Source organism: Elaeis guineensis, chromosome 13, assembly GCF_000442705.2.
Source record: "Elaeis guineensis isolate ETL-2024a chromosome 13, EG11, whole genome shotgun sequence".
Classification (NCBI taxonomy): domain Eukaryota; kingdom Viridiplantae; phylum Streptophyta; class Magnoliopsida; order Arecales; family Arecaceae; genus Elaeis; species Elaeis guineensis.
Genome location: NC_026005.2, coordinates 76,297,150 through 76,318,237, shown reverse-complemented (window position 1 = coordinate 76,318,237; position 21,088 = coordinate 76,297,150). Strand labels below are relative to the sequence as shown.

General features: G+C 34.9%; 1 protein-coding gene across 1 annotated transcript; it reads right to left on the bottom strand.

The window, feature by feature from the left end:
• Positions 1-9,239: 9,239 nt before the first annotated feature.
• LOC140853264 (branched-chain-amino-acid aminotransferase 5, chloroplastic-like) lies at positions 9,240-20,154 on the bottom strand. The gene is made up of 10 exons (XM_073247662.1): positions 19,877-20,154; positions 18,801-18,889; positions 17,035-17,209; positions 16,349-16,525; positions 16,127-16,258; positions 15,731-15,829; positions 13,642-13,758; positions 12,282-12,377; positions 10,962-11,074; positions 9,240-9,643 (listed from the first exon to the last, which is right to left on the bottom strand). The coding sequence occupies exons 1-10, from the start codon at positions 20,015-20,017 to the stop codon at positions 9,526-9,528; spliced, it is 1,257 nt and encodes a 418-aa protein (XP_073103763.1). The 5' UTR covers positions 20,018-20,154; the 3' UTR covers positions 9,240-9,525.
• Between the last annotated feature and the right edge of the window lie 934 nt (positions 20,155-21,088).

Here is a 21,088-nt window from a genome sequence, read left to right as displayed (position 1 = left end):
AAGTTGCATTGAATTTCAAATCCAAAAAAAAAATTGCTTTTCTAAGTGGATCTAAGGTATTTTGATATTGTTGTTAAATTGAATGAGAAATTTAGTTTTTGTTACAGCATGATATTATATTATGATGAAATTTTAATAATTCGTATTACCATCTTTGGATTAAAATTTTATTTTTTTTATAATTGTTAAAGATAGTAGAGTGTATTAATTATTCAACTCAGAGTTTGGATTTCTCAATTGAACTAAGATATCTTGCTAGTGTTAAATTTTGAATGACTTATACAAGGGATAAAATTTTGTATAGGATTTATCAACTAATATTAAGAATTGTGATGAAGAGAGCTCTATAAGAATAATATCAAGTTGATGCTACTTACAAGGATGTTGGCTTGAGTTCTTCTAATGTTGTTGAATTATAAGGTTAATTCTTTAAAAAAAAGATTGATTTAAACATTATCTAAATGATTATAAAATAAATTTAAGATTAACTCTAATTGATTCTAGATATGTCGATTCTTAAGAGTGATGAAATTTATGCAATGATTTTAAACATAGAAATAGATCAAGATTTAATTTTGATATGCTCTATCCAAAGATAGTAAAGATAAAAAAATTTTAAAATTTTACTCTAATTTTATATAAAATTTAAAAGTTGAATCTATCTTTGATTGATCTAACATACAAAGATATTTTTATCTTTCAATAAACTTATATAATTTGATAAATTAAGATCCAATACGCAGCAAAAGTATGGTGGATTAAATTGATTAAAATTATTAATTTCTTGATTCAAAAGATATTATAATGGAATACATTAGTTGCAAATAAGGAAGGATTTTATTAATAATGAAAAGATGTTACAATCTGATTAATCAGATTATTTGTCAATAATTTTTGCTAGTAGATTATTTCATTGTAGATAATACAAGAAGAATCTTAGACATTTCAAGTATATTGTTAATAGCTTAATAGTTCTGTTATTAGTCCAAAATGTTATGTTCTTCGAAAAAGTTGAGAAATCAATAAGAAGGAATAAGTTTGAGATTTCAAATAATTTTTATTATAACAAGATCATGAGAAATAAATAATATGTAAGACATTATTGGAAGCGTGAGAATGACATGATGCATGTATATATATATATATATATATATATAATATATCTTAAATAACATAACTTAATTTCGAAGATAAAATTATTTGAAAGAGGGGAGAATATGACACCCGGCCCATTTGGGCCTTGGACCAGGCCTAAAAATCTAGAAGCCCAAAGCCCATACAAAAAAAAAAAACAGAACGAGAAGAAGACTCCCGATAGGAGTCTTCTTCTCCGATGAATCTCGAATGGAATGAAAGTCTTAGGACCACCGGAGCCCTAGGGCTCTCTATAAATAAGTCTCTCCCTCCCTTAAAACTCTCCACCAACAATCTTCGAGCTTGATCTCTCCTCTTTTCTTCATTGAAGCCATGACCTCCCATTATTGTGTTTATCGAAAATCGAAGGTCGAAGATGCCACCGAAGCTCAGATAAGGCTCCGACCTTTCTTCCTCTCCCTCTTTCCTTTCTCCCCATGGCTTTAGACCCTCAATGACCATCAAGCTCACCGAAAAATCCATGAAAAGCTGAACCTCTGTTTGCTCTGTTCTGTCGGACCCTTTTCTCTTATTTTTCGGCCACCAGCATCGTCATTTGCGGTGTCTCACCCTTAGAATATGATCCTCATCTCTCTATCCCTCTTCCTCGAGAGGTTTTGGCCGCTAGTGACCAGCTAATGATCGAAAAACTAGAGAGAAAGGGGTGGTACTCTATTTTTCTGATTGTTTCTTGATTTCTCGCCGGCCGAACCTCGCCACCGGCCTTCCTTGCTCTGTTGCCATTGACCAGACACCACCGCCCCTCGTAGGAGCCGAGCCCCCCTCGGTCTGTCCTCTATTCGGTCGGGAAGAGAAAGAAGAAAAGAAAGCAGAAGAAGAAGAAAAGAAAAGGAAAAAGAAAAAGAAAAAAAAGAGAAAAGAAAAAGAGAAAGAGAAAAAAAAGAAAATTTTAAAAAAAAAGAAGGAAAGAGAGAATTTTTTCTCTCTCCTTTCTCTCTCTTTTCTCTCTCTTCTCTCTACCTTTCTCTCTCTAATTTCTCTCTCTAAATTCTCTCTCTACTTTCTCTCTAGATTTTTTGATTATTGGCCGGTCGCCGGCGGCCAAAACCTCTCAGGAAAGAGGGATAGAGAGATGAGGATCCTATCCTAAGAGTGAGATACCGCAAACGACAGCATTGATGGCCGAAAAAGAGGAGGAAAGGGCCTGACCGAACAGAGCAAAATAGAGGTTCAGTTTTTCATGAATTTTTTGACGAGCCCGACTGTCGTTGTGGGTCTAAAGCCATGGGGAGAAAGGAAAGAGGGAGAGGAAGAAAGGTCGGAGCCTTACCTGAGCTCCAATGGTATTTTCGACCTTCGATTTTCAATGAACACAATAATGGGAGGCCACGGCTTCAACAGAGAAAAGAGGAGAGATCAAGCTCGAAGATCGTCGGTGGAGAGTCTTAAGAGAGGGGGGAGACTTATTTATAGAAAGTCCTAGGGCTCCGATATCACATATACTCTGATACCATTCTTTCACATCCTAATCACTTATATCATAGTCCCCAAATGATTATAACCTAAGCTCTGATACCATTCTGTCACATCCTATTGATGTTACATAAAGTTTTGATATCACTTCATAATTCCTAGTGACTTAAACTTAAGCTCTAATATCATTTTGTCATATCCTAATCATTTTATCATAATCCTCAAATGATCATAATCTGAGCTCTGATACCATTCTGTCACGCCCCGAACCCAACACCTGAATCGGATCGTGATGGCCGCACACTCCTTAGAGCATGTCCTAAAGAATATGCAAGGTCAAAAATATTTCATTACAACCTCAACATCTATAATATCTAATTTCAATAATAACTAGTAAAACTTACATAATTACAACTGAAATTCTTTCAATCCTTTGATCAGATATCATGACACTCTATCTATGCATCCGTTCACTCACAAATCCATACCAAAGCCAACCATAAGTATCCTGTAACTCTGAGAAGAAAAAGAGAAATGGAGAGGTATGAGCTTTACAGTCCAGTAAAAATTCTCATTTCATACTGATATAATAATATAATCTAAAAATAAGAATAAATAATAAAATATAAAATTTCATGTTCAATATTCAGAATAATGCAAACATCTATAAATTATCTGTCTTGTCAAAAGAGATGCATCATCATATGTTAATAGGTGAAATACTTTTGTTCAACGATCGTTTTATATCTTGTCTTTCATTTCTCTTTTTATTATCATATGATCTTTAACCTTTTTTCTTTTTGACTTTGGACTGACCAAGTCTATACCTCAGTCACCATCCAAATAATTTTTCTCTTATAAGTCTTTCAAGGCTGTTCCAAGATAAGCTCCTGGCCAGCTGTCCCATGTATAAAAGCCCGTGGGGGCTGTCCCAGGCATAAGCTCCTGACGGGCTGTCTCAGACATGAGCTCCTGACCGGCTAATCAATGTATAAGCCAGTAGGAGCTGTCACAGACAAAAGCTCCTGACGGACTGTCCAGGCATAAGCTCTTGGCGGGCTATTCCACATGACAAAGCTAGTCCAAACCATATCTCTTTTTCATTTAATTATTATATATTGATTTCACCAAATCAATTTCGATTTACACTGTGATCAAATTAGATATATCATATCCATATAATCATGCCATCAACCATTGATATATATATATATATTGACATAACATACTCATGCTCAAAAATTATATAAGCAAATAACGATGTCTCAGATATAGCAAATTCATCGATCTTAAATCTAACGATGCAAAATCAATGATGCAAGACCAACGATAAAATAACATATATAATGGTGATCATATACAAAATTCTTATCTTTACTAGTGACTGATCCAAGTATAGAAATCAATGTTCTTCTTTAATTTATAAATTTTGAAAACAAGATATTTCACTCGACATCTTATGCAAACAATCGTATCTCTTCATGATCCTGATCAAATATAAAAATCATATATGAAGAAATTATCGATAATCGATCTTAATAACATAAATCCAGGACTTCTCCTAGGATTATCCAAAATCGAGATTTGTCTGAGTATCTGGACCCTCTATTGGTCCACAAGACTTCTAGAGAGAGAAAATTCATAAAGAGAGAGAAAATTCTAGAGATAAAATTTTAGAGAGAGAAAGTAGAGAGAGAATTTTCGTATCCTTTAGATAAAGCAATAATGGTTAAGATCATCAACGGTCATATCAAGGTGACTCAATATGAACTAACCATGATCGATGTTATAAATTTGAATAAGGACCAGGCTGAAATCCAATCTACTGCATGAATTTCGAAGCAATTTCAGATTATCTTATTTTCATCTCAAATTTGTCCTAGCATCCGTGATGAAATCAGAGAGAGAAAAAGACCCTAGAGAAAGAAAATTTAGAGAGAAAGTAGAAAAAATCTATAGAGAGAAATTAGAGAGAGAAAGGTAGAGAGAGGAGAGAGGAAGGAGAGAGAGAAAATTCCCTCTTTCCTTCTTTTTTTTCTATTTTTTTTTCTTTCTCTCTTATTCTTCTTCTTTTTCTTTTCCCTTTTTTTCCTTTTCTTTTTCATTTTCTTTTCTTCTTCTTCTTTCTTTTCTTCTTTCTCCTCCTAATCGATCAGAGGATGGATCGAGGGGGGCTCGATGGCTCAACTCCTACGAGGGACAGCGGTGTCTGGTCGACGGTGACAGAGCAAGAAAGGCCGGCAGCAAGGTTCGACCGGCGAGAAATCAAGAAACAATCAAAAAAATAGGGTACCGCCCCTTTCTCTCTAGTTTTTCGATCATTGGCTGGTCGCCGGTGGCCAAAACCTCTTGAGGAAGAGGGATAGAGAGATGAGGATCCTATCTTAGGGGTGAGACACCGCAAACGGCGGTGCTGGTGGCTGAAAAAGAGGAGGAAAGGGTCCAACCGAACAGAGCAAAATAGGGGTTTTTACTTTTGTGGATTATTCGGCAAATTCGATGGCTGACGGCGTTATCCAAGGCCACAAGAAGATGAGAAAGAAGGGTTGGTGTTTACCTCGGGCTTTAACAATATTGTCGGCTTCAATTTTCAGTGAGCATGGGTACGAAAGGCCTCGATTTCAATTGGAGAAACCAAAGAGAAAGGAGAGAGAGACCGATGAACATCATAGGTTGTTTAGAAGGAGGAGAGGGGGTCTTATAAAGTAGAGGGAAGGTCGAATCCCCCTCGGATTCGACTTCTCCGATGATTTGGGTGGAAGAAGACTCCTAGCAGGAGTCTTCTTCGTTCCATTCTTTTTTTTCTTTTGTTGTTGTTATTGTTATTGTTGTTGTGTTGGGCTTGGTTCAGGACCCAATTGAGCCGGGTATTACATTAGACGAGTTGTTCATAAAAAATCTAAATTTTAAAATATCATATATTGTTATCGGTGATGAAATTTTGCCCTGTTTGGCACAGTTATTTCTCACATTCTTATTTCTGCATTAACGAACATAATCGATATTTTAAATATTTTTCCTTTTTCCCTTAAGTTTGTGCTTATTGAATTTGCCGTGATCTTTGAGAAGTTTGCTTTCCTTTTTTTTCCCTGAATTGTAAAGCTATGGCACTCACCAACTTGTCTGGTATTTCTTTATAAATTCGAGTATCCTTCATTTTCCTTTTTCCCATTTTTGAAAATTTGGTGGCAAACCACCAGGATCTATCACTTTGCAGGACAAACTCTGAAGTGCTTACAAGAAAGATTGATTCAATCCACGAACAAGTTGATATCAAGTAGATACTGGCTGTGAAAACTTGTCAATCCATTCATGGAGCCATCTTCTCTGGTTTTGTGATCCATTGTCAACCACTTCTCAGTAACATTTGCTTACCGTGCTTTGCCACAAATTTTGAGGGCCCATTCCATGCAGATAGGATAAGGCTTCTCAGGTAGGACAACGCTTGTTGCTTATCATTATCATTTTGTTTAATTAACAGACTTCAGGATACAGTACTGCGAGCAATATGCTATCATTAGCATTGATCTAAGAGGATTACCAAGGTCAATATAGGCCACTTCGGCCACTACAGAAAGAGCTAGACTTAACATAGCATTTTATCGAAATGCAGCCATAAACATCATACATGGATCTAAATGTCAAAGCACTACATTTCTGTGGCAATAGTAACCACTTCATCACACAATCAAATTAGTTTCGAGCATTGAGCCCATTACAATCTCTATATGAGAATTGCATTAGGAGAAATTTTCTGTGCATCATGTGCGGTGCAGCAAAATTGACATGGAGTATACCATCCAATCACATGGGACCACGTAGCGTAATTAATTATGAAATAAAAATTTAATGTCGCTTAATATTTTTTTCATAAGATTTTTTCGATGAAAATGCCCTTTTCCTCCATAGAATAAAGAAAGAATAGTGTTATTACTTTCTGATGTCGTATATGAATTCTCATGAATACATATGACATCCTAAATAATATATATGATTTTTCGTATCTTCATATGACATACTCAATAATATATATAGCTTTTTGATGTCTTATATGACTTTCTGTGAATATATATGATATTCTAAATCATATATATGACTTCCTATGAATATATATGATATCCTAAACAATATATATGACTTCCTAATGCTTTATATGACTTCCTGTCAATATATGTGATATATTAAATGATATATATGACTTTCTATGAATATATATGATATTTTGAATAATATATATGACTTCTTGTGAATATATATGACATCCTGAATAACATATATGGTTTTCTAATGTCTTATATGACTTTCTATCAATATATATGACATCTTGAATAATATATATGACTTCTTGTGAATATATATGATATCCCGAATAATATATCTGACTTCTCGTATCTTTATATGATATCCTGTTAGTTATAATAATTAACAGAGAGTCATATAAGGCATCAGAAAGTCATAATAACTAAAAGAGTATCATATAAAGACACAGAAAGTCATATATATTATTCAGAATATCATATATATTTACAGAAAATCATATATATTATTCAGAAAGTCATATAAAGCATCAGAAATCCATATATATTATTCAGGATATCATATATATTCACATGAAGTCAGATATATTGTTTATGATGTCATATATATTCACATGAAGTCATATATATTATTCAGAAAGTTATATAAAGCAACAAGAAGCTATATATATTATTCAGGATATTATATATATTCATAAAAAATTATATAAGGTATTAAAAAATTATATATATTATTAGAGATGTCATATAAAGATACAGAAAGTCATATATTATTCAGGATGTTATATATATTCACAGAAAGTCATATATATTATTCAAAATATTATATATATATTAACAGAAAGTCATATAAGGCATCAAGAAGCCATATATATTGTTCAGAATGTCATATAAAGATACAAAAAATCATATATATTGTTTAGGATGTCATATATATTCACAAGAAGTTATATAAAGTATCAAAAAGTAATAACATTATTCTTTCTTTATTCTACGAAGGAAAAGAGCATTTTCGTCGGTAAAAATTTGATAGAAAAAAAGCTGACCAGCATTAATTGCTTGTCTTATTATTAATTACGCTACGTGGTCCAATATAATTGGATAATGTATTCCATATCAATTTTACTACACCACATGTGGTGTGCAAAAATTACTCATTGCATTAGATATTAATTATGTCAAGATATGGAGCAAAAGCAACATAAGTAGCATATACGGTCTCTTCCTAGGAAGGAACTACTTAAATTTCAAACAAGGTTCATGGTAACTATTGAATTTGTTCCCCCTTTTTTAATTCTCAATTTAAGATGCTCGATGTATTCCGTCGTGGCCTGGTTTTGGATATGTTTGAGTACGAGGTCTGAATAAGGAGTGCGGCAGGTCCCTAGCTCTAGTCCGACAATCCGTTAAGCAGAACAACTTAGTTTAGGTAGGTTTTTTCTGGTCCAACAAGTTTACCTTGAGATTTACCATTTCTCTACGAAAGGTAGAACAGACTTGTCTCCACTTTATGTCACATCAAATACTAACTCTAATTTCTTCTCTTAAAAGATAAAATCCATCTGACATTAGCAACCAATATAAACTCAGAGTTTATTTCCACAGGAATACTTACAAGCAAAGGCAGGTATGGCAATCCTAGGATTAATAATTCTCCGATCCAGTCTTAGGGGTGTGGGTGCCTCAGACGTCCGGTTTGATCTACTCTATTTTTTAGTCCAGAAACAGACGAGCAATGAAAACTTGTCTCTCAAATGTATTTGAAATCAAAATATCGAAGAAAACGACTCTTAATATCTATTTGTTGTTTTTAAAGTAGACAATAACAGGATTCCAACCCTGCACTTCCTGGTGGAATGCTTGTCAAAATCCTAGCTTGAGTCTACTCTCTAAACCTTATGTGCCAACTCCAATTGAAACACAAATCTTAAATCATCTGTGGAGTAATCAACTTGATTGGATGGTTGCTTGCCTTCATAAAAACCAAAATTAGAAATCTTTTCCAGCTCTTCTGCAGCTGTTATTGAGAACTCCATGTGACTGATGTGAATAGGAGTCTAATCCATGAAGACAAGGGAGAAAGCAGATTAGTCATTTTAAACCTTATGTTCTCAGTAGAGGCTCATGTTGGTACTGAAAGATTTAAAAACAAACATTAGAACACACACGGCAAGAAGGTAATAGGATCAAAAGCAGATTACATCCATGACAAGAAAAGCCTGTCTCATAGTTACCCAGTCCGGAGACCATAAACAGTGGAATCTAATTCCAGGAGGGGAGAAAGGGTTTAAGTAATATGCTTGCGGACACATTCCCTCTCAATTCTCTCCCCAAGAAAAAAATAAAAATTTAAAATTATGTTAACTTTGGAGTTTAACTTTTGCTGCAATTATTAGAGGAATGGAGGCACAAATACATTACAAGTAAATCAAAAATTCTGGCAAAATTTTCAATTAATATACTTTGATTCTCTTCAATTCAAATTAATATCTATATAGATCATAACTTTCCTTTTAGATGCTTTCCAAACTTACAAATGATCACATTTAACCATACATCCAAATACAGCATATCTCACATCTTTTGATGGGTTGATGAAATTTTTACGATCAACAAACTATAACGATACAAGACTTAAGCACATTTCAAGTTCGAACTTAGTTTAAAAGAGCTGTCTGTTTCCAATAGCTGGCATGAGGCTAGATGTTGCTGAGCATGGTCAATATGCTCTACCATGCAGGATGCATACAGACAGAAAAGCAAATATTTGGGCATTTGATTTGAGCAGGCCAGAGTAATCACACACTATCATGGAGAAAAAGGCTTTCCCAGCATTGATACAGAAAGGAATCAGAGCACTAAAATCAACAAATAGAGCTGGTTTTCACACAACTATTTGTCCTCGTATACTCTGCAGCGCTTAATTTAACTGCACAGTCCATCCCATCTTGTCGTCACTAAGACCCATCTGTAGACTTGTTAGTGCAGAATAGAGTTGTTGAGATACAGCACCAACTCCCCTGTTCCCATAATCCACCCTGAAACAATTTCGAATCAGAAAGATGTTACAAGCTCGATACAAATAGTAGCAATTCTTCGACACAAATTACTTACAGCCCTTATTGTTGCAATTTTTACTACAAAAAGATATATAATAGGTTCCTCAATCAGAAATAAGACACATGCACATCATTAGAAAATTAAACCCTTCATAAATGACACCATGCTAAGAATGCACACGTTCCAGGAACCCAAATTCCAACCAATAGTGGGTCCACTCTAAAGAAGTTCATGTTTCACAATGCATTTGTGCAGTTCTCTCATAACACAGAGTAAATGAAGCATTTCTCTGTCATGAATACATTAATGCTACCAAGTACCAAATCATATAAACCAAACAAACATACACAGCTGATTAGATAACACCACCACTGAACCTTCTGTAGATAATATTGATATAGAGGAATCTGAATTGTATAAATGTGTTCAAAAGGAAATATTCAGCCTTCCGAATAAAGAGAAGCATCTACTCTAAAGGGTTATTTTTGTTTCAAGTCATAGACATCCAGTTTCATTCTCAGATTTCATTTTTCATTACTTCTTGAGGGTTGTAGCTTTTCTCATCCAAACCTTCTTTATATCTACCTAAGAATGTGCCTTACATGATTACATGAATCCTAGAATATCAGGAACAACACAGACAAAATATAATAGTTACATTAACACCACACTGCCACATAAAAGGAAATTTCACAGCAATGTCATAACTGACCATGGTTCAGAGTTTTATGTTTTGTTAAATCCACAAAGTTCACATCCACAGACAAGACATCATCCGGCTATACAGGATTTACATTGACTCTTCAGCATTACAAGAGATTATTCTATATATAGGGAAATTGGATTAGCAGCTGCTTCTAAAGCATCATGTTACAATACATTGGATGCAATGATAACAAATAGAGAGGACAACCAATAGAGTATAGATCTGTCTTAGAAGGATTCAAATACCAATGCATACCAGTCCACACCAGCCATACCAGATCATACTGGTAAGGAACAGGTACCAGCACACCCCCCATACTAGTACCCATACTAAAACATGGCCTTACACCTCTATTTTGCTATGATGGCACCAAGAGGCATATCACATGGTTAATATAGTATCGAACTGGTAAGGAACCAGTCTTGAGTATTGTCTCTGACATTTCAAGCCTTGCTATCACAAGTTTTTGGACCCGAAATTCCATTTGGGAGAATTCTCATTTGACATTTCTTCCATCAATCAGGGCATGAACGATCAAACAATTAAGAGCAAAAGAATTGACCAGAACCAGGGCGTGACAAAGTACTTGCCTATTTCCACGGTATGTTACACTTCCCACTGGTGATACAACAACAGCTGTTCCTGTGCAAAAAACTTCATCAGCATCAAGCAATTCTTCCAGTGATACAAGGCGCTCCTCAACCTGCAACGTTTTGTACTCATTATCAAGAAGTATAAATACGAAAGGATAGAATTTTTATTAGTTAGCCTTAACCAACAACATATTTGAGACAGTACTAGGACTGGAATCAGGTCAAGTTGGGTCAGGTTTCTATGAAGCTCGTGTATGCTCGAAAAAAAATTTCAGGTTTCAAGCCTTGGCTCGAAATTTCTTTCAAAATTCCAACACGAAGCCCTAGCCCAAACTCGGTCCAAAGCCCAAGTGGGTAGCCTAGATCTAGGCCCAAGCTTGTCCTCCAAGCTCCAGCACAAATCTAAAGAGAGGAAGAGAGAGAACATGGAAGGAGAAGAGAGAAAGGAGAGAGATCGGGAGGGATAAAGGGAGAAGAGATTAGGAAGGAGAGGCAAAAGAGATTGCAAGAGAGAAGATCGAGACAGACTGGGAGGGGGGAGAGAGTCAGGAGTGAGAGGAAATTGAGAGAGATTTGGACGGAGCACAAAGAAAAGAGAGAAGGGGAGGGAGGAAGGGGGGGAGAGAGAGGGATCAGGTGGGAGAGATGAGGGTAAGAGATCGGGAGGGAGAGAGATGAGAGAGAGCAAAGAGGGGAAAAAGAGATTGGGTGGGAGGGGAAAGAGAGAGAAGGGAGATGGGGAGGAGATAGGAGAGAGCGGAGAGGGGAGAGAGATTGAGTGGGGGAGAGGGGAGAGAGAGATTGGGAGGTAGAGAAAGGAGAGTAAGCAAAGAGAGAGAAGATAGACCGAGTGGGAGAGAGTAGAGAGACTGGAGAGGGAGAAAGAACACAGAGAGACAGACCGATTTTTGTGCTCAAACTAGGCCCATTGTCAGGCTCGGCCAAGCATCAGCCTTAGCCAGCCTGAAATTTATTCATGTCTTATTTCTAGGCTAGAGCCTGACCCGAACAATCTGAAGCCTAGCCCAAGGTCCAACCTAAAATAGACCTGGTCCAATGGACCTCGAGCTGGCTCAGGTCCATTTCTAGCAATAAATAGTACTGTTTCTAAAGGTAAATCGAATGCCAAGAAACAATGCTTAATCATATGGTAAATGACATGGAAATGTCAAACTGAGCTCTGCAAATATAAAAGTGAAAGCTATAAAACAAATCCCTATATAGCTGTAAAGGTGATAGAACCATTTAATCAAGAGAAACTGTGTGCTAAGAATATCTTCAATATAAAAATATTTATTGACCATTTAAAGCAAATACCTGGTAACCTTGGTCTCGAGCAACATCAATTATACTTTTCCTTGTAATACCAGGTAAGATTGTTCCTTTGATCTCTGGGGTTGATATAATTTTATCCTATAATAAAGATGCAGTCATTGCAGTTCAAAGAATAAGTAACAAAAATAGATCAATCAGCAAAGAGAGACTGAACTTGAGAAGAGTCAAATTCCAAAACGAAGCATGAAGAGCTGCCGCCCTTGGCCACAAAAAAGGCACAACAAAACTACATGTTACATAGAAATTATGATGCACTTAAATATAAAATACAAAGAAAAAAATATAGAAGTATCTAATGATCCAAGTGCTGAAAAAATGAGAGGAAAAAAAAAAAAATCAAATCTTTGCCTCTTATCTAGAATCATATCCTGAGACTTGTCCCATGTCAAATAGATCAAAGTAGCCACACACAAACTATTGAGACGGTTAGCAAAATAACTCTGTACAGGCAATTAGAATCTCTGATCCACTTTTTCTCAATTTACCTAATTCAATGGAGTCTTATTCTTGAGCAGCTAGTCTATATTTCTTGATATACCACAGTCAATATATGAGTCTTATTTTCAGGCAGGTAGCAGTTGACCCAAGAACAAAGTCTCGCATCCTGGGTGCCTGTATAGAATCCTATGCTGGCATTTTGGTTTGGATGGCTACTCAATTCAGCATAGACAAAAGAGACAGAAACAGCTGATCAAACATCATAACTAACTCTTCCACATCTCTTTCTCAATATTAGTCCGATGACAGTAAAAGAACAGGAAAAGGAATCTCTGGAGGTAGTAATATTCCAACAGTATTAATGGGATTATGAGATTGATTAATCGCACAATATTGATCACATCTTCAGGAATGACCAAATAAGATATATAAGCTAGATCAGTAACTTGTACATCATCCAGACAATGGACATCCTGCCATGCGACAGACCTCAAAAGTTCAGTGTAAAAGGCATGTGCCATCGCTTGCCTTCAAGTTTCTAAACATGTAAATAGTAGAAACCTACAAAACAATATATAGATAAAGATAGTACATGCATCAGTTACTTTACAGTTTACCTATTATTGATCCACTGTTTATTGGAAATCCTGAACCCTACAAACCCACATAGATAAAGGCAGTACATGCAATCAGCTACTTTATAGTTCACCTATGAATGATACACGTTTTAGAGGAAACCAAATTGAGTGGTTCCTTTCACACTCTTCATCTTATGTGCGAATACTGCCAACTAAGAACATCACCAGCTGCAACATTTTAGGCATTCGAATGCCATTAAGAAACAAGCAAACAAAAATCACAGATTTCCATACCTTTCTCTTTTGGTAGTTACAGATTTTCATACCTTCACAATGAAAACATTACAGGATGAAACTTCCTCCAGGTACTTATTGTTAACAGAGTCAAGATACAGAACATCAGAAAAACCTTTCCCCTTAGCTATTTTCTGTGCCTTCAACACCTACATAAAAATAAATAGATGAATGTAGGAAATAAGCACACATGTGAAAAAAAAAAATATATTAGTCAGGCTTTACAAAAGACTGATAATTAACAATGGCTATATTTAATTGACTCAGCATATTAATTTCCAGCAAGAAATGAAAATGAATCTCAATAGCAGAAAAAGAACAAAGAAATGTATGGTTAAACTGACATTAACATGCCCAAGAGAGCAGAATAAGGCTCAATAAGCTAAAAATCAGCTAGAGAGAAAAAAAGTTAATTGTTGGAAATGTAGCATCACTCACTATTACTTTTGCTGAGAATTTTTCTTGCTCTTCCTCCCAATGTATTTATTGCATAAAATAATAAAAGCAACCAGAAAAGCACTAAAATTTTCTGCTTTATTCCGCCCTCCCCTTCCATAAAAAAGAATAATTGTTGATACTTGATAGATTGTAAGTCAAATACTGTTTAATGGTAATTACATATTCAAAATGAAGATATAGCAATACTGATATACAAGAACTAAATTTTTATCCATAATGTGATCTTAAATTTGTGCATGACATTATCCTACATATAAGCCAAAAAGGGACTTTGTTAATCTACAGCATGTGAAAGAAGTTACCCGACATGGATCTATTGCCCCTAAAAATGAGCCCAATCAACACCTGATTACTTTGATTCCAAATCTAACTCAGACAAGATTAGAAAAGATATCCAGAAACAATCAAAGCATACCCTACCCATGATATGCACTAAACTTCTGCACATGGTAATTCAATTAAGCAGAAGTATTTTGATTTCCATGTTACATCTCCTCATCTTCATAACCTGAATAAGCTCTCTACATAAATCTCTAAGATTTGGGAAGGAAATCAGACTTTAAAATTTTAAAAAGATTTCTTACCATGACCAGAAGCAGCAACGATCACGTTCAACTATAAAATCTTGCCAATTCTCTCCATTGTGCTTTACATTTCCTATAGGACCTAAAAACCTCAGAACCCATCCAATGTACCAATTATGTATCATATTAGCACTTGTACAACTATTGGTGCCATTTTGTCCTTATATATTCCTTCAAATGAAAGAAGGTGTCCAAGGTCATACTATTCAAAGTATCAAAGTTGTTTTTATATACATATATACATATATATATACATATATATATATATATACACATATATATATATACACATATATATATGTATATCCATATACATATATATATGTATATGTGTATACATATATATAGATATATACATATGTATATGTGTATATATATACATATGTATATGTGTATATATATACATATGTATATGTGTATATATGTATATACATATATATGTGTGTGTGTGTGTCTGTGTGTGTGTGTCTGTCTGTCTGTCTGTCTGTCTGTATGTATGTATGTATGTATGTATGTATGTATGTATGTATGTATCTATCTATCTATCTATATTCTATGTCCTTTGACCACTGGTTTATTAATATACATAATTCCAGAAATGCAAAGAACATAGTTATAAACCGCTGGACCACTCCATTGTAGATTAGTTGTACCATTCTGGACTAATCTATTGTATAAGTTTTTATATATCTAATGTGATTCTTCTCTAGGTTCCCAAACACACTTAAAGCATGTGTGCATATATACATAGAATGTTGCACAGCAATACCAATGCCAATATCTATACATGGCCTATATTTGTAGATTGAAGTATCTGACATCCATTAAACATGTGGTTCAACATCCATACTTATGCACAAGAAAAAGCCACAGAGTGAAGCATACATGTATATTGCATTAAAAGTAAAGCAATACATAAACACATACATTATGGTCATAGCAGTCTACATAAGTTTGCTTGCAACAACATATGAAAGACATAAACCATAAAAGGATCTGAGATATGAAAGAAGGATAGGACCCAATTATAGTTGATAATTATTATATTAAACAGACTTGTGTAACAAGGCTCAATTACCGAAGCATAATTCCCAATAGTCTTTATGCCTCCAGTTCCACCAGGGGTTGCGCGATGGAATTCATTTTCAACTATCAAGTTTATTGGTGCTAAACCCTCCTGAAAATGGTTGTAAAAATGTAATTTAACAAAGCATTCTCTGCCAATTAATATCAGTAATGTATGTTTAAAGGATAATCACTGATCAAAACAGAATCCTGACAGAAGTAAATATAATTTTTGATGAGGAATAATTATGTCATAAAAGAAATCAATGAAAAACCACAGAAAACATGAAAACAAGTACGCTATACCAGAAGCAATAGAGCTACCATAATGTTCAAGAACATTTTGGTGATAAAATATAGGGTTTTTATGCCTCAAAAAGCAAATTACAAGAAAAGTACTTTAACTAACCTTAAAGTAGTTTCCAACAGGTGAAACAAAAATAAGAAATGTATACTCGGGAGCAGGTGCAAGACCAAGAACAGCGCCACTTCCCATAAGCAGTGGTCTGATATACAAGGAACCCTTCCCTGTAGGTGGTACCTGCATCAAAGGATTAAAGCTGATTATGACAAATTGGGATTACAAAAGATGAACATATCCATCAATTGCAACATCGACATTGCACAGTACCCAGCGCTTATTTGCTAAAACAGTTAGCTTTACAGCATCCACAAATTGCTGGACGGTCGGTGCAGGCATACACAGACGCTCTGCACCCATCCTCATCCGTAAAGCATTTTCTTCTGGGCGAAATAGCAGAATTGATCCATCTTCTTTTCTGTATGCTTTTAAACCTTCAAACAGGCCCTAAAAAGACAAGGTATTAACATTCTTTTAGATAAAAGAATTGTAGAGAATTGATCTTAGAAGATATTGATGTCACATGCTATACATAAACAGTTTGAAATGATGCAAATGCACTAAATGTCATTCTCTATTTAATATGCAGATGGCCTTAAATGCTAGTTCTCATAACTCCAAGGGCAAGAAATTAATGACAGAGCATGGCAAGACAGAGGACCAGTTCCTTTGCATGGACTATAAATTTTGAAACACAGAGTAGGAAATTCATGGTGGCTACCAATCACATTTAATCAAAGCTCTGGCAAAAGGCACGCACATGAAGTTTCTTCCAAATATTTATTACCATCCCATAAACTATAAGAGCCATTTCAATGGTATGGAAAACAAATGTAGTGACAAGTTGGATGAACAAAGCCAGACATGCTTAGACAAGCCATCATGATTCCACAAAGTGCCACTGCTGTTATACAAGATAAGTACATAAAAACAATAAGTACTTCAGCCACACTAACCTGTCCATAATTTAAGACTCCAGAGGCTGGATTTAAGTCAATGGGACCAAAATGCTGCAATTCACCTTTTGCAAATGTTCCATCTGGAGAAGATTTCATGATATACATGTAATCAGTTGGCACTAATCCAAATCCAATATCTTCCCAGTTTAAATCAACTGCTTCAGAAGCTTCCCTGTTGAGATGCATTAATTACCACCAACAATTGAGATAAAGCAAAAAGATATATTAGAGGCACAAGAAAGAATACATAGTATAAATAATTTGTCAATTTGAATACCTCTCATTTTCAAAACTTGAATATTCATTGTTCATACAGAAAGAGTGTGATTCTCAAATAAAAAATCAAGTTGAAAGGGAAAAATGTGACAAGCTCAGATAAAATCATTCCATTGACAACTTCACAATAAGTTCACATCACCAAAGTACACAATTTCACAGCCCAAAATTGGAAAACCAAATATGAGTAAAGTTCCATCTTCTTGATGGAAAGGGGAGGAAAAAGCAGGATAAATATGATGCACATGTGCACATTCATGCACACATGTCTGCACAAACATAAGCACAGTTATACATAAGCATGCATGCATACATAATTATTTGTGGAGAGTTTTTACTAATTAAAGAAAAACAAGAGTAAACTAGAAGGTTTCTTTTACCAGTATATTGATCTTATATAGACTGTTGACTCCTCATTTTTCCCTCTTTAACTATATCATGAGGTCGTAAAGATTAAATGGCAGGCTCAAAACATCCGAAGTTTTTTCATCTTGCTTGATCCACCAAGTAGTTCTCTAATCAGAACACTTGGACAACAAGAGATGTCACATTTGAAAAGGAAAAATAACCTGTTAAGAAAGTCAACACCACAGCTTCTTGCAGTAGGGGATGAGGACCTCAAAAGTTCCACTTATAATATGGTGCTGATTATTGTCAAGAATAACAACACCATGTGCTACATGCAAAATATACACTAAAAAAAAAAAAAATCTAAACTTGGCATTTAGTTAAAAGGATAGGACTCAACAAAGAATCGAGTGCTAATATAATGTGTAAAGAGTGAATGTGAAGGGTTGATAGATGGTGATGGAAAACACATCCCAAGAAAAGGACAGATGAGATGGAAATAACACTCATATTTTTGCCTGTAGGGGAGCTAAGAAAGCAGTCAGTTGAAACAAAATTTTAGAGCAAAATTACTGGAATGCATCGTCAATAGAGGAACTAGGGTAGCATGAAGTTGAACAACAATGGAATTATATTTTGGAATATACTTTCAGTAAGACCTTCCCCTCGGAAGATATTCATATTTCAAGATAAGATGTTGTGCCTCCCTTTATATAATAAACAAGGTAAACAATATGCATTTTACAGTCTATTTCATAATTTTCTAATATTCTTAAAAGCTACAACATATTGTAATTAAGAAAGAAATGTTTTACATGCCCACATCCTTCCGTCTTTTCCCCTTGCTAAACCAGATACCCTGATACACGTCCAAATATCAGTGTTGTGTATTTCTATGAGCCACTAGCAGCAATTTAAGTTCAAGAGATTGTTTTTATTTAAGGATTGCATACAGACAACTTGCTATCCACATCTATGTAAAACTAGCACATTCATGAGGGGAGTGTGGGTCTAAAAAAAGAACGTTATGCAGGAAATCTTGTGGGCAATAATAGAACAAAAGAAAGAGAAAAACATCACAGATAGTTTGCATGCAATAATGCTATATTCCACAAGAGCATCAATGCTCAACTACATACATGTAAGTACTTGCCCCCATTGCTTCACATTTTGTCATGTTAGAACTCACTACACCAAGAGATGACATGGAACGAAGCTGATTTTGAGTCTGCAGAGATGAGAAAGAAAGAACGTTCAGACTTCTCCGTGCTGTGACATAAACTTTTAACATCTAGAAAGTTACCAACACTTTACATTAAGAACTAGTCAATAATCATAAGCTTATGCTTCATCCTTAAACAAAATCTACAATCCTTTGGCAAAATCATTTCTCGATGCCATTGAAAATTATAGGAAATGTTGGTGTAAAAGGAGCTCGCGAATTGGTAAAACCTCTTTATTTGATACACTTCAAGCAGAAAAGCTCAATATCCCAGAAATGCTACAGCACACGCAATCATAAAACATGATGCGGGATGTTGATTTGGAATCAAAGTTAGAAACAAATGTGGGTAAATCAAGAAAATAACTCACAAAACGCATCAAAAACTTGAGATAAAAATAAAGGCTTCCACTAACCAAGTATAGGAATAGGACCCACGTGAAGGAAACTATTCTCAATAAACTCATTTTATTATATTATACAACAGATAAAGCATTAAAAGAAATAATTTTTGATTCAGGAAGTATAGCTCAGTGGTGACTTGGGGATTAAAAAACCTAATTCACTTATAGGTAACTGCAGCAATAGGATTTAAAAGAGAAGTATAGTCATTAGTCAAGTGCCATCCTCACTGAATCCAGAATAGAAGCAATAGCAGCATGACTTTTTCTTTAAATCTCGGATTAATATAACATTCACTAGTACTACAAAGGGCATCAGTCTTAATCCTCTTGGATTAGTTAACAAAGGGCAATTGCTTTTCTATTCATCAAAATCATCGTTCAATGTACTAGTTTTTCTCCAAAGATGCTTCCTTTGGCACAAAAAAATCGAAGATTTCGCGCAAGAAGACGATTCAAAATCGAGTCTTTCATAAACCGCAAATGCCATCCCGACCATACCGCATCAAAGAAATCAAAACCATCCATCGAGAAACCCTAACACGATTAGAAAACCGATAAAAGGAAAGAAGACAGAAGGAAAGAGGGGGACCTTGGGAGAAGAGGAAGAGGAGAAGGGAAAGTTGAGAAGTCTTCGGTGGTGGCGGTCGGCGAGGGAAGGGATGGGGACAGGGGAGCAGAAGAGGGTGGCATGGTTGGCGCGGAGGTGAGAGAGGAGGACGCTGTATTCCATGGCTGGTTTCTTCTTCGCTGCCTCTCGCTCTTCGATTTCGGCGGGGGTTTGATCGAGCGAGAGAGAGTTTTGGGGGAAGAACGGTCTCCGAGCCCGCTTTCTATTCGGCGGCTGGAACTCGTGAGTAGAGTCAGCGGTTAGGCTTATTTTCCTAGTTTGTCATTTAGTATTATAATTCTCCATTTTCCTATTTACCTTCAAAATTATTATACCGTTAAAAATATTTTTTTGATAATTTTAAAGAATCTCAATTTTATGAATTTTTTTTTTTATCGGACCCTATTAAATTTCTTCTAGCAAAAATTTTAGCATAATAGATTATCTTTTATTTTCAGACATCTTTGATATTTATTTTTACTATCTAATTTAAATAATTATTTTACTTCTATATGTGCATTCTAATTTCATACAATGTGATCATTGATTTTGCATCTTAATTTGCATCTGCTTAATATTAAAATATATTTTTATAAAATTTTAATTATAATAAAAATTTAAATATTTTGATTATCGTATTCATGAAATTTGTTGCTATATACATCAAGAGGCAATTTGATTTCATAAAGAATATATATGGATGTGATAATTTTTTTTTACATAATTAATTATAATTTTTTTAATAAATTCACGTTGGATGAACATAATCCTAAACTTACAGTGCACAAATTAATTTATAGCACTATGATGATAGAAAGATCATTGTCTCAAGGAAACTATAATAATCAAGCAAATTATTTTTTGTAAGATTAAAGTCCAATAAATCAATTTAAACATTATTATGATTAGCCATTTCCGTACCTACAAGAGATCCTGCCTAAAGAGAATCACTTGACAAGATATCGTCTTATGCATGGTTGATTGGAATCCCACTCTACTTTTTTATGAAAACAAAGGGAGGGAACCCATTTTTCCATTCAGGAAATGAAACAAACATAAATAAACCAAGGGACTGGTCTCCTACTCAGCAATTCAAGATAAATAAGGATTCTGTCCCAATACGTTTCTCTCTCCCTCTCTTTAGATAAACATCTCCCTTTCATCCCAGGTACCGACGCATTGTTGGAAATCTGG

What these genes read in the sequence shown, in the direction of transcription:
- LOC140853264 (XM_073247662.1), bottom strand. Translation starts at nt 20,017, where the DNA reads ATGGAATACAGCGTCCTCCTCTCTCACCTCCGCGCCAACCATGCCACC. An exon ending in TTTTAGCAAATAAGCGCTGG is followed by an intron (nt 16,259 to 16,348) that starts GTACTGTGCAAT and finishes CCTTTGATGCAG; the next exon opens with GTACCACCTACAGGGAAGGG. An exon ending in CTATTGGGAATTATGCTTCG is followed by an intron (nt 13,759 to 15,730) that starts GTAATTGAGCCT and finishes ATTTTTATGTAG; the next exon opens with GTGTTGAAGGCACAGAAAAT.